Source organism: Schistocerca serialis, chromosome 7, assembly GCF_023864345.2.
Source record: "Schistocerca serialis cubense isolate TAMUIC-IGC-003099 chromosome 7, iqSchSeri2.2, whole genome shotgun sequence".
Lineage (NCBI taxonomy): Eukaryota > Metazoa > Arthropoda > Insecta > Orthoptera > Acrididae > Schistocerca > Schistocerca serialis.
This window is the reverse complement of record NC_064644.1, coordinates 492,293,354-492,306,265: the sequence shown is the minus strand read 5'-3', so window position 1 is coordinate 492,306,265 and position 12,912 is coordinate 492,293,354. Positions and strand designations below refer to the sequence as shown.

At 38.0% G+C, this 12,912-nt stretch overlaps 1 protein-coding gene across 1 annotated transcript; it reads right to left on the bottom strand.

The window, feature by feature from the left end:
• Positions 1 to 2,418: 2,418 nt before the first annotated feature.
• On the bottom strand, positions 2,419 to 12,649 carry LOC126413172 (uncharacterized). Its single transcript, XM_050083067.1, has 3 exons — positions 12,610 to 12,649; positions 9,952 to 10,298; positions 2,419 to 2,959 (listed from the first exon to the last, which is right to left on the bottom strand). The coding sequence occupies exons 1-3, from the start codon at positions 12,616 to 12,618 to the stop codon at positions 2,419 to 2,421; spliced, it is 897 nt and encodes a 298-aa protein (XP_049939024.1). The 5' UTR covers positions 12,619 to 12,649.
• Between the last annotated feature and the right edge of the window lie 263 nt (positions 12,650 to 12,912).

Genomic DNA, 12,912 nt, shown 5'->3' with positions numbered 1-12,912 from the left:
TTATCTAAAGAAAATATAATTACAAGACAGGAAGGAAGAATTTACAATTATATTAACCCAGATTTCTCAAAAAGAACAAGAATTCGATCCATTAACAGGCTGTGTAGAATTAATAGCAAATAACAGCAAATATTTTGAGAATGGTCCTTTTTATTCTTTTTCATTATCCAAAATATGGTAAAAATTAACACATTCGTTACCAAATACTTGTTGGCTACCGCAATATGTCCGTTACGGTAGCAAAAATGCGAAAAAATTGACATCAATGCAATTAAAAATGGGAAAAGGTAATAAAGAAGAAAGAGAAAAATTGATTAAATTTATTTTATTTGATTTTTGTCATTAACTGTATAGAAATTTTCGAAAAGACAGAGAATGTAATTTCTGTGAAAGGAACATGCTTTATAAAATTCGGAGATAGATATTGCTCTAAATCTAATAGCTCAGTTTTGACAATATCCAAAGAAATAAATATCGAATAATTTGGATTAATAAAAACAAATAATGTTATCCCATTTGTGTGTAGAAAAAGAATGAATGCACATAGCAAACTTTATCCATATACAATTAAAGAAATTAAAAAAAAAACTAATAAGATATATTTAGATTCTACTAGGAAACAAGAACAAGAATGAGAAAACTTAAGCACACAAGAAAGAAAACTGGACTATTTGGGTAATATACAGTCTTTAAAGGGAGAACACAAGAATATTTTGCAGAAGGAACAAAAAATGATAGAAAGCGAAGAACAAAAAAAAATTATTTTAAAGAACAATGGATAGATTTTTCCCACAATGGAGTTTACACATTTTACAGTTATGTGATAAAGATAAAAATAAGTTTATGTATTTATGGCAAGTCATTTATATATATTGTTAAAGGTTCCAATAAAAATAAATTTATTGAAATGAAGAAAGTTAGCAATAATCTCAAAAAAAAAGATTTTAAACATGGCTGCAGCAGCAACTGTTAAAATTCTTCACAATAAAGGATGGCAGCCAAAAGTAACATTGTTAAACTGTTCGCTTTGATCCTGTACCCATTACACATGTTGTACAAATGGAGATGATATTTTAATTACTGACGACGCCTTTTGGCATAATTGTTTCATTATTCTCCAGTGCATGATGTAATTTTAGAAATGTACTTCTGATGAAGGTATATTTATATGTACCGAAACCTTGGTCAAGAATTTTAATAAAAAAATTCTATCCTGCAACTGTTTTTGGCTGCCATCCTTTATTGTGTCAAAAAAAAGAAGGATTTGTTCATATTTCATGTAGTAGTCTTCAACCAGAATTAGAAATTTTGTACTGTCCCAAGTAAGAACCAACATGTCCTGGTTGGTTACGTTTAACGTTAAATGTTTATATTTAACATTTACGTTTAACGTGAAATTGTGACCAGGTCTTACCTCAATAAACATGAACAATTGACAGTTCATAAAAATCTCATGGCTGTTAAACAAGAAATAATGAGGAGAATTTTACATAAATAAGTCCTAGAGGATATCTTTATGTTCATATTTTTCAGAACATATTAAGCTTTTTCCTTACTTTCGCTTTTTCAGAAAAAAGTCAAGTTTTTATCATAAAAAAGGTGAGCTATAGGTGAAAAAATTTGGGAGATTAGAAGAAGTTGGTTGGTTCTGGGTAAGTTTTCCTAAGAAAGTTAACGAACGAGTAAAACGAGTGAATGAGCTTTCTTCGGAAAACTTACCTAGAACCGATTAAATTCTGCTACTCGCAACCATACAGTACAATATAAATTCGACTATTACTAATTGACCATTATTCACTCCTACCTTACGTTGGGCATGAGACTGGGCTCTTCCCTGGCTGGTTAAATTTGAGAACTGTAATTCCATTCAGCTTTAAACTGTTGCCAGAAATTAGCATTTATTTAAAAATACCGGTTTCTGACAGCAGTTTACAGTCGCAGCGGAACAACGATTTTCTATTGCAACAACTTCATATCGGTAATGGAAAGGAAACTGCCGATAATCATTTACCTATTTTATGTTCTGTGATGGAAAAATTGCTGTATGTTGCCGTTTTCAGTGCTGATACATATCAAAAAGTTTCTCTGTTGGTCACAGTTCGACAGGGCTAACCAATATTACGAATTGCGTTCCTGTCAAAAATTGCTAGCACCGGTAAATTTATTGACAGCTGTAAAAAATGGTGACAAACGATAATATTTTTTGGCAAGATTTCCATTCTTTTGCTTTTAGTAGCTGTTGATAATGATTACAGGATGGTGAGTTTAGAATGAAGTATGTACACACTATGCACAACTGAAATTCTTAAAATAGTAATAATTTCAAATTTTAAAGCTATAATTTCGCGGCACCTTAAACTACTGTAAATAATTAAAATACTTATTATAATAACTATTAATAGTAATTTATAATACGTATCAAATATTTATTTTTAATGATAATTTATGGTTACTTGAATTTTGATTTATATGATGATTACGATTACTTTTAAAAATTTTAATAATAATTACGACTGTAATAATTGCACTAACTATAATAAAAGTTGTAAAAATTATATTAACCACAATGTGAGGGTCAGCAGAGGCTATTGCTGGTATATATGACTCAGTGCAAGGTTTTTCGGAAGTCCATTCCTCTTCGCCGGGTAATGTTGAGGAAGGGAGATCTCCAGCAGAATATTCGCAGATGACCAGCAGTTCTGGCCGAGCCTGCTTGAACTGCGTCTTTATGGACTGGCAGTGGAGATCTCGATTACCCGCCAGAGAGAGAACCTTCAGGGCTGTCATCCCCTCCACGGTAGCAATGTCCATGGTCACAAGGTTGCAGTTGTCCAGGTACAGATGTTCCACGGAAGAGCTGACCAGTCGTGGCAGGTGACGGAGGCTGGGGTTATCCTCCAAGTTTACGGTTTTTAAAAATTTGTTACAGGTGAAACTCAAGTCGTCTAGCTTATCCAACCTGAAACAAGAAATGTGCGAAAATTTAGTTGACCGCTGCGGTGCTGCTTATCAAATCACCGGATATTCGAGTAAAACAATGCCGGTATAGTTCAATACTGCATACCAATGTAGCTGCTGAAGATTAACTAAACTGATTCAAATGGGAGATGCAGGTAGTGGATCAACAGCGCTTTGTGTATTAGTTCTGAACTCATCTCTTCCTGTTCTCTGAGTATGTGTTACACTGAGTGTATTTTAGACAGTATAACTTGCTGCACTTGTACCCCTTCCTGCCGTTTGTCGCTTTCACTGTCCCTTTCGATATTTAATAAAATTATCACACGTCTTAGAAAATATCATACACAACTCTCCGCCTTTCTTCACGATATCTTTCATTGACCTCATTCCACTCTTGGCACTTTAACACTAAATTCGCCCTTTGCCTCCCAATCTGCACTTTGCTCATCATCTTAAAGAAGAGGTGGCTAGTATGAATGTGCTGTCGACTTCTTGATCTTTTAGACACAGAACACAAACTCTCAATGGAGAAGATAGAGAGTCAGGTCTCTGTATAAAGAACCACCCTCGTACATGTCTCATGTGATGCATGAAAGCTACAGAATGGCTGGGCACTGTGTAAACAATTATTTCTACAGAAAAAAATGAACATGATGGTTTTGAAGGAGATTTAATGTAGTTAAATTTTGTACTGGGATATGTCTCCTCTGGACGCCACGGTTTTCGAGTTATTCAAGAAAAACGCATTTGAAGGACTCTCTTGTACATTTTTCTTGACTAATTAGAAAACTATGACCTCTAGCAAAAATCTATTCGTCTACCAAATTTAACTACATTAAATTTATTACAAAAAGTTCCCATTCATTTTATTTCTGTAGGACCAAGGGTTTGTGTGTAGTGAGTTAGAGAATATGAAAATTTGTGCTTTGTTTTGGAAGGTGATGTGCGATGGATAAAACCCATATATAGGGGCAGTCATCCTGTACAGGTAGACAGATAAATTTGTAGATATTACCTCTCATCAATGAGTAACATACTGAGGAGGGCTGACTGGAGTGTGCAGAGATGTTGATCTCATTTTTAAACAAAACAATAATATGACTTAAATTGTGAAGTATTATCCTCTAAAAACTATTTTTCAAAGCAATAAACTTTTTATAACAACTGTTCAAAGTCTTTTTCGGTGCAACCACTTTTTTCTAATAAATTATCAGTAAAGTGATAGAGGAGAGTATAGAATTGTGAACAACTCACTAACTACAGAGAGCTTAGAAGAGGTAGCCTAAAAACAATATCAGTAGAGTTTTCAGAAGATTTATACTTCAACTCAGCAATGGTCGAAATGATGTGAATGAATTAGTTTCTTCGTTTCTAAATCAGCTGTAACTTTACAAGATTCTAGGTGCATTCACGTATTACAAATAATTTTGGAGATATTGGTTCTTTTAGCTAGAAGTCTATGAAACAAATATTGCAGAACTAGAAATTGTAAAATCCTATTACTCGTTTTACAGTGTTAATGTGTGTTATTATTTGTAACACATAATGTATAGTATTTAGATGGTGCAGCAAGTTTACTTTCTCGCCTCACTCTCTAGCCTCAATTTCATTACATTTACTAATTGAAGAAAAGTTTCAGTACTTTAACGTTGTGCTTTTTGAGGTTTGATTAAAAAAAACAGGTTTCGAAATGTATATCTTGTGAACAAAAATGTGGTACTTAAACTTCGTGCTTTGTAAGATTCGGGGTTCAACAGCTAAAAGTAAAATTTTTATAGGATTCCTTTGTTGTCTGTCTATCCGTCCGACTTTAAATATCCCCTTTTTCTCAGGAACGTGTAAACGTATCAAGTAAAAATTTATCTCACAGACGTCATGTTGACATTCATCAAAACCTATAGGGTATTTTTCATTGATCTAGATCATGAAATTCACAGTATATCCAAAGAAAAAATTCGAAAACTATACATTTACATCTCATGAAACATTGTTTTGCCCTTTTTTATCTGCCTCTCTTCCTTTTCGTACGTCTGCTAAGACTCTTTTTTTAAGGAACAGCTAGATTTATCAAGGTGAAATTTGTGTCACATACTAAGATCTATAGGGCCTTGGCGGTGCAAGAAATATAAGCTTCTAGGTCCTAAAGTCCTAAGGTCACATATTCTGATTCCCATCAAAACCTCTAGGGTACTTCCCGTTGGCCTAGTATCGTGAAATTTAAGAATAAGCAAGAATTCACAGTATAAGTAAAGGAAAAAATTCGAAAATTGTTCACCTGTATTTATGGAGCAAGAAAAAATATTATTTTGCCTTTTTTCATCAGTCTGTTTGTTTGTCTGTCCGTCTGTTAGGACCCCTTTGTCTGCAAGCAGTTTGGCGAATCATGTTCAAATTTATGTCATATAATACGATTATTGTACCTAGGCGGTGTACGATATTTAAGTTTCTAAGGCAATTCAGTAAAATGATTCGTGCATTTGTGTCACATACATCGATACTAGAAAACTCACTCATCAAAATCTGTAGGGTACTTCACATTGACTTAGGGAATCATGCATTTTGCCAAGACACACAATTTCTCACTACACGTAAAGGAAAAAAACTCCAAAAATTATTAATCTGTAATTATATCACATGAAAAGAATATTTCTTTCATAATTTTTATCTATAAGTTTGTCTGTGCGTCTGTTAAGATCACTCTTTCCTGGAACAGATTGGCGTATCACGTTCAAATTTGTGTCACATGCTAAAGTCTACGATCCCTTGGCGGTATAAAACATTTAAGCTCCCAAGTCAATTTAATCAAAAGATTCGGCCATTTATATCACAATTTTGAAACTCGCAAACCCACATATCGAAACATAGGGTATTTCTCGTTGACCTATAAACATGAATTTTACCAGCAAGCAAGGTTTCACAGTACAGGTAAAGGAAGAATCGGGAAATTGTTGATATGTAGTTATATAATACGAAGAAATATTTTTTTTGTCACTTCTGTGCTGTATATCTGTTTGTATGTCCGTTTGTTAAGACCGCTTATTCTCGTCGACAAGCAGGATTGGTAAATACAAATGTATGTCATTTACTAAGGTGCACAGTCACTTGGCTGTGTAAAAATGTTTAAGCTTCTAAGTCAATGCAATCAAAAGATTTGGCCGTTTATGTGACAAATTTTGCTACACACAGACTCACTAATCAAAACCTCCAGGTTATCTCCCGTTGATGTAGAAACATGAAATTTGGTAAGAAGCAAGGTTTGGCAGTACAAGCAAAGTACAAAAATCTGGAGATCATTCAAATATAATTGTATCAAATAAAAAATATCTTTTCGGCATTGGAACATACATTGCATTCATCATTCGTCGGAAGCATAACAGACGAACATAATTGCTTGCAAACATAACATGTTCGTTTGTTATGCTTCTGACGGATGATGAATGCAGTGTATTTTCCAATCTAGATATACATCTATATCTATATTCCGCAAGCCGTCTGACGGTGAGTGGCGGAGGGTACCTCGAGTACCTCTATCGGTTTTCCTTCTATTCCAGTCTCGTACTGTTCGTGGAAAGAAAGATTGTCGGTATGCATCTGTGTGGGCTCTAATCTCTCTAATTTTATCCTCATGGCCTCTTCACGAGATATACGTAGGAGGGAGCAATATACTGCTTGACTCCTCGGTGAAGGCATGTTTTCGACACTTCAATAAAATCCCGTCTGAGCGTCTCTCTTTCAGACTCTTCCACTGGCGTCTATCTATCATCTCCGTAACGCATTCGCGATTACTAAATGATCCCGAAACGAAGAGCGCTGCTCTCCGTTGGATCTTATCTATCTCTTCCATCAACCCTATCTGGTACAGATCCCACACCGGTGAGCAGTATTCAAGCAGTGGTCGAACAAGTATACTGTAACCTACTTCCTTCTTCTTCGGAATGCATTTTCTTAGGATTCTTCCAACGAATCTCAGTCTGGCATCTGCCTTGCCGACGACTAATTTTATATGGTCATTCTACACTACTGGCCATTAAAATTGCTACACCACGAAGATGACGTGCTACAGACGCGAAATTTAACCGACAGGAAGAAGATGCTGTGATATACAAATGATTAGCTTTTCAGAGCATTCACCCAAGGTTGGCGCCGGTGGCGACACCTAGAACGTGCTGACATGAGGAAGTTTCCAACTGATTTCTCATACACAAACAGCAGTTTACAGACGTTGCCTAGTGAAACGTTGTTGTGATGCCTCGTGTAAGGAGAAGAAATGTGTACCATCACGTTTCCGACTTCGATAAAGGTCGGATTGTAGTCTATCGCGATTGCCCTTTATCATATCGCGACATTGCTGCTCGCGTAGGTCGAGATCCAATGACTGTTAGGAGAATATGGAATGGGTGAGTTCAGGAGGGTAATACGGAACGCCGTGCTGGATCCCAACGGCCTCGTACCACTAGCAGTCGAGATGACAGGCAGATTATCCGCATGGCTGTAACGGATCGTGCAGCCACGTCTCGATCCATGTGTCAACAGATGGGTACGTTTGCAAGACAACAACCATCTGCACGAATAGTTCGACGACGCTTGCAGCAGCATGGACTATAAGTTCGGAGACCATGGCTGCAGTTACCCTTGACGCTGCATCACAGACAGGAGCTCCTGCGATGGTGTACTCGACGACGAACCTGGGTGCACGAATGGCAAAACGTCATTTTTCGGGTGAATCCAGGTTCTGTTTACAGCATCATGATGGTTGCGTCCGTGTTTGGCGACATCGCGGTGACGCACATTCGTCATCGCTATACTGGCGTATCACCCGGCGTGATGGTATGGGGTGCCATTGGTTACACGTCTCGTTCACCTCTTGTTGGCATTGACGGCACTTGGAACAGTGAACGTTACATTTCATATGTGTAACGAACCGTGGCTCTACCCTTCATTCGATCCCTGCGAAACCCTTCATTTCAGCAGGATAATGCACGACCGCATGTTGCAGGTCCTGTACGGGCCTTTCTGGAAGCAGAAAATGTTCGATTGCTGCCCTGGCCAGCACATTCTCCAGATCTCTCACCAACTGAAAACGTCTGGTCAATGGTGGCCGAGCAACTGGCTCGTCACAATACGCAGTCACTACTCTTGATGAACTGTGGTATTGTGTTGAAGCTGCATGGGCAGCTGTACCTGTGCACGCCATCCAAGCTCTATTTGACTCAATGTCCAGGCCCATCAAGGCCGTTATTACGGCCAGAGGTAGTTGTTCTGGGTACTGATCTCTCAGAATCTATGCAGCCAAACTGCGTGAAAATACAATCACATGTTAGTTCTATTATAATATATTTTTCCAATGAATACCAGTTTATCATCTCCATTTCTTCTTGGTGTAGCAATTTTAAAGGCCAATAGTGTATTTTAGATCACTCCTAATGCCTACTCCCAGATAATTTATGGAATTAACTGCTTCCAGTTGCTGACCTGCTATATTACAGCTAAATGATAAAGGATATTTCTTTCTTTGTATTCGCAGCACAATACACTTGTCTACATTGAGATTCAATTGCCATTCCCTGCACAATGCGTCAATTCGTTGCAGATCCTCCTGCATTTCAGTACAATTTGCCATTGTTACAACCTCTCGATATACTACAGCATCATCCGCAAAAAGCCTCAGTGAACTTCCGATGTTATCCACAAGGTCATTTATATATATTGCTAAGAGCAACGGTCCTACGACACTCCCCTGCGGCACACCTGAAATCACTCTTACATCGGGAGACTTCTCTGCACTGAGAATGACATGCTGCGTTCTGTTATCTAGGAACTCTTCAATCCAATCACACAATTGGTCTGATAGTCCATGTGGGGAACTGTATCAAACGCCTTGCGGAAGTCAAGAAACACGGCATCTACCTGGTAACCCGTGTCTGTGGCCCTCTGAGTCTCGTGGACGATTAGCGCAAGCTGGGTTTCACACTATCATCTTTTTCGAAACACATGCTGATTCCTACAGAGTAGATTTCTAGTCTCTAGAAAAATCATTATACTCGAACATAATACGTGTTCCAAAATTCTACAACTGATCGACGTCCCATCTTGAAAACGGGGTTTACCTATGCCCTTTTCCAATCTTTTGGAACGCTACGCTCTTCTAGAGACCTACGGTACACCGCTGCAAGAAGGGGGGCAAGTTCCTTCGCGTACTCTGTGTAAAATCGGACTGGTATCCCATCAGGTCCAGCGGCCTTTCCTCTTTTGAGTGATTTTAATTGTTTTTCTATCCCTCTCTCATCTATTTCGATATCTACCATTTGTCATCTGTGCGACAATCTAGAGAAGGAACTACAGTGCAGTCTTCCTCTGTGAAACAGCTTTGGAAAAAGACATTTAATATTTCGGCCTTTAGTCTGTCATCCTCTGTTTCAGTACCATTTCGGTCACAAAGTGTCTGGACATTTTGTTTTGATCCACCTACCGCTTTGACATAAGACCAAAATTACTTAGGATTTTCTGACAAGTCAGTACATAGAACTTTTTTTTCGAATTCACTGAACGCCTCTCGCATAGCCCTCCTCACACTACATTTCGCTTCGCGTAATTTTGTTTGTCTGCAAGGCTTTAGCTATGTTTATGTTTGCTGTGAAGCAACATAATTACATTTTAACAGTCTCCAGATTTTTCTACTTTGCTTGTACTGTGAAACCTTGCTTCTTGCCAAATTTCATGTTTCTACATCAACGGGAGGTGACCTATAGATTTGGATTAGAGCATTTTCGAGTATCAAAATATGTGAAATATATATATATGGAACCCTCGGTGCATGAGTCCTACTTGCATTTGGGCACATTATATATCGTAGATAAAAACTTATAGTATTTCCATAAAAAATACCGTCTGAGAGTCAGTGGTATGGCCACACTGAAAGAATATTTTGTGTGGATCCATAATGATCATTCAAATGCCACATTAAAGAAAGTGTTTGCAGATGGTAATAGTCACCGGTTGCTGGACAAGTAGAGCTTTGTCAGCACCGGCAGGGTGCAGAAGGCGTGGGCTGCGACGCTGGATAGATTACCCTGAGCTACATACAGGGTCGTCAGCTGCGGAAACTCAAGGCCACGGAAGATGGAGTTGTCCAGAGACGAGATGGCTGTACCCGTCAGGAGCAACATCTGCAGGCTGTTCTTCAGTAACCTCGGCACCTGCGTCACCCTCATACCAGAGCACTGCATTCCCTCATCCTTAAATTCCAGTGAAGGATACGGCTCGCACAACGAATTCGTTGTTGTGCAGCCCGAAGCACTCAGTGACACTAAGACCAGCAGTAGGGTCAATTTCCCGTTGTCCTGTGAACGATTGTGCTCGTTAGAGAAATAGTTAGATTCTGGTGTGCTGCAGGATCTATAAATTCGTCAACAATAGTGGAATATACACTAAATGATTAAACACTCATAAAAGTTTCTAATTTTGTATCCGTGTTGTGGTCTAAAATATTACATATGTAAGAAATCGCATGTGTATCTATAGGTTCTAAACAATATTTTTGGATAAGCCGCAGGTTAAAACTGAAGAAATTGCGCACAAGCTAGGAAATTAAGATGATGGGACCTGGTTATTTTTTAGGATAAACTGCCAGTTAAAACTGAAGAAATTGCGCTTTAGGAAATTAAGATGATGAGACCTGGTTAAGTTGAAAGAACCAGGGAGTGAGGAACATAGCTGAATGGATACCCTTGAGGAATGAAACGTGAAAGCAATAACAGATCAAATAGATAAAAACACAAAGCCTTATGGAAATCTCTAGATAACGCACGAGACATTAAGATTAATTGACGAAAACGTAAAATATATGAAAGCAGCAATTGAAGCACGGAAGAGTGAATGAAGAAGTCTGAAAAATCAAATTCACGGGAAGTGCATAATGAAAATCAGAGACGAATAAACGAGAAATGCAAGGATTTAGAAGCATAGACACCTAAGATAAAAGACAGAAACAGTCTGTATAAGGGACTTTTGGAGAAAAGAGAAGCAGCTGTTTGCAAATGAAAAGCTGAAATGACAAACTACTCCTGAGCAAAGAATAGTGAAGTGAAAGATGGAAGGAATGTATCAAAGCTATGTACGAGAAAAATGAATTTGAAGGCATCATTGCTGATAAGGAAAAGGTAGTAGATGAAGATGTTAGGAGCTGTGATACTACGAGAAGCATTTGACAGGCAACTGAAACACCTAATTTGAAGCAAGGCCCTGCAGAAGACGACATACCCTCATAATTACTGACGTCCTTGTAAGAACCAGCTATGAAGTAACTGTTCCACCAGGGGATAACATATATGAGAGAGACAATATACCCTCAGATTTCATGCAAGACGTAATAATTCCAAATCCAGTGCACTCACTTGATGAAAGGTGTGAATATTGCCATGAATTTAACAAGTAATTATTGGAAAATACTAACACGAATTATTTGTAGAAGGATAGAAAAACTGGAAGAGACTGACCTTGGGAAGATTAGTTATAATTTTGTAGGAAAAGGAGGAACATGCAGCACTCAACCCTACAACTTAGATTAGGGGATAGCTTAAGTTTATATTTAGAGCATTTGTAGAATTAGAGAAAAGTTTGGAGAGTGTTGACTGGAATACCATTTTGTAATTCTGAAGGTAGTGGAGGTAAAATACATAGGGAAAAAGGCTATTTACAGCTTTTACAGTAACCAGACGGTCGTTATAAGAGTAGAAGGATATGGATGGGAATCAGTGATTGAGAAGAGAGTAAGGGATGTTGGGAGACTATTCCAATGTTTCTCATACTGTACTTTGAGCAAGCAGTAAAGGAAATCAAGGGAAATTTGGAAACTGACTTTAATTTGAAGCATAAACTCAACTTGTACCACAATGAGGCCTTTGTTTGACCCTTATCAGTTAAGTGAATTGCGAACAATTCTGAAACATAACATCTTGTTCATAGCGACATTATCGGCCCTTTAAAGTAAGCTGAAGTATGCTGTAAACTAAAACAAAAATCGATTTATCATAAGAGAACTGACAGCGGTGAAACAGCAGCAAGTAATAAAGCTCAAGTTCTATATGAGCTCATCCAGACTTTGCAAAAGACCTTAGCCTTTCACGTGTAACACAGTGTGCCACAGCTCGCAGGTAATACATAACAGTCAGCAACGAGATTACAGACCTGAAAAGATGTTATTTCACTCACGGGATGGCTGACTCAGAACAACAACAGCTTTGAAGGCTTCGGCCGACAGTAGCAGTTCAGTTGCCAAAACAAGGTGAAAAGGAAGAATTTTTATTATTTGATAACGATTTGTGTCTAAGACACTCTATACTGTCAGCTTATCCAATGCATCGAACTAAGGTGATTCGATATTTTTACAAGAGGAAGTCTCCGAAGGCTGGTTCAAATATTCTGCATTCGGAAGGACGTTGTGGCAGTTAACAGACAGAGGTTCATTTTTCTCAGTTATGCGTTAAACAATGAAAGAGAAATGTGAAAACTAACGACTATTTGATCATATGAAGCTGCCTGCGAATAACCTATTAGGCAACTTGTTTCTGACAAACTTAATAAGTCTTAAACTGACGTGGATCTGAAGGATCAACAAAATGTGTTACTGATGAAGGTCAAAAAAGTACTTACTATGAACATTGCTGATAATTAGCAGCAGCACCCTTTAGAGGAGTCGACAGAGCTGCACTAACTACTTCTCTGGTCGTTCCCCCTTAGATAACATTATCAGTTGTACGACTGGTTACGAATTGAGTCGAAGATCACCGAAAGCCGCTCTCTCGTAACAGATATATTCTAGGGAACAACAAATGAAAGGAACTGGTAGTTACACATGGCCGGTTCACAATGCACTGGCATCACACGACGTATCGGAATAGTGCGCTATATCGAAATAGTAGGTAAAGAACCGTCTACAATAGTACAGTACAATTT

What these genes read in the sequence shown, in the direction of transcription:
- LOC126413172 (XM_050083067.1), bottom strand. An exon ending in CTCTACTTGTCCAGCAACCG is followed by an intron (nt 2,960 to 9,951) that starts GTGACTATTACC and finishes TTCTTGTTTCAG; the next exon opens with GTTGGATAAGCTAGACGACT.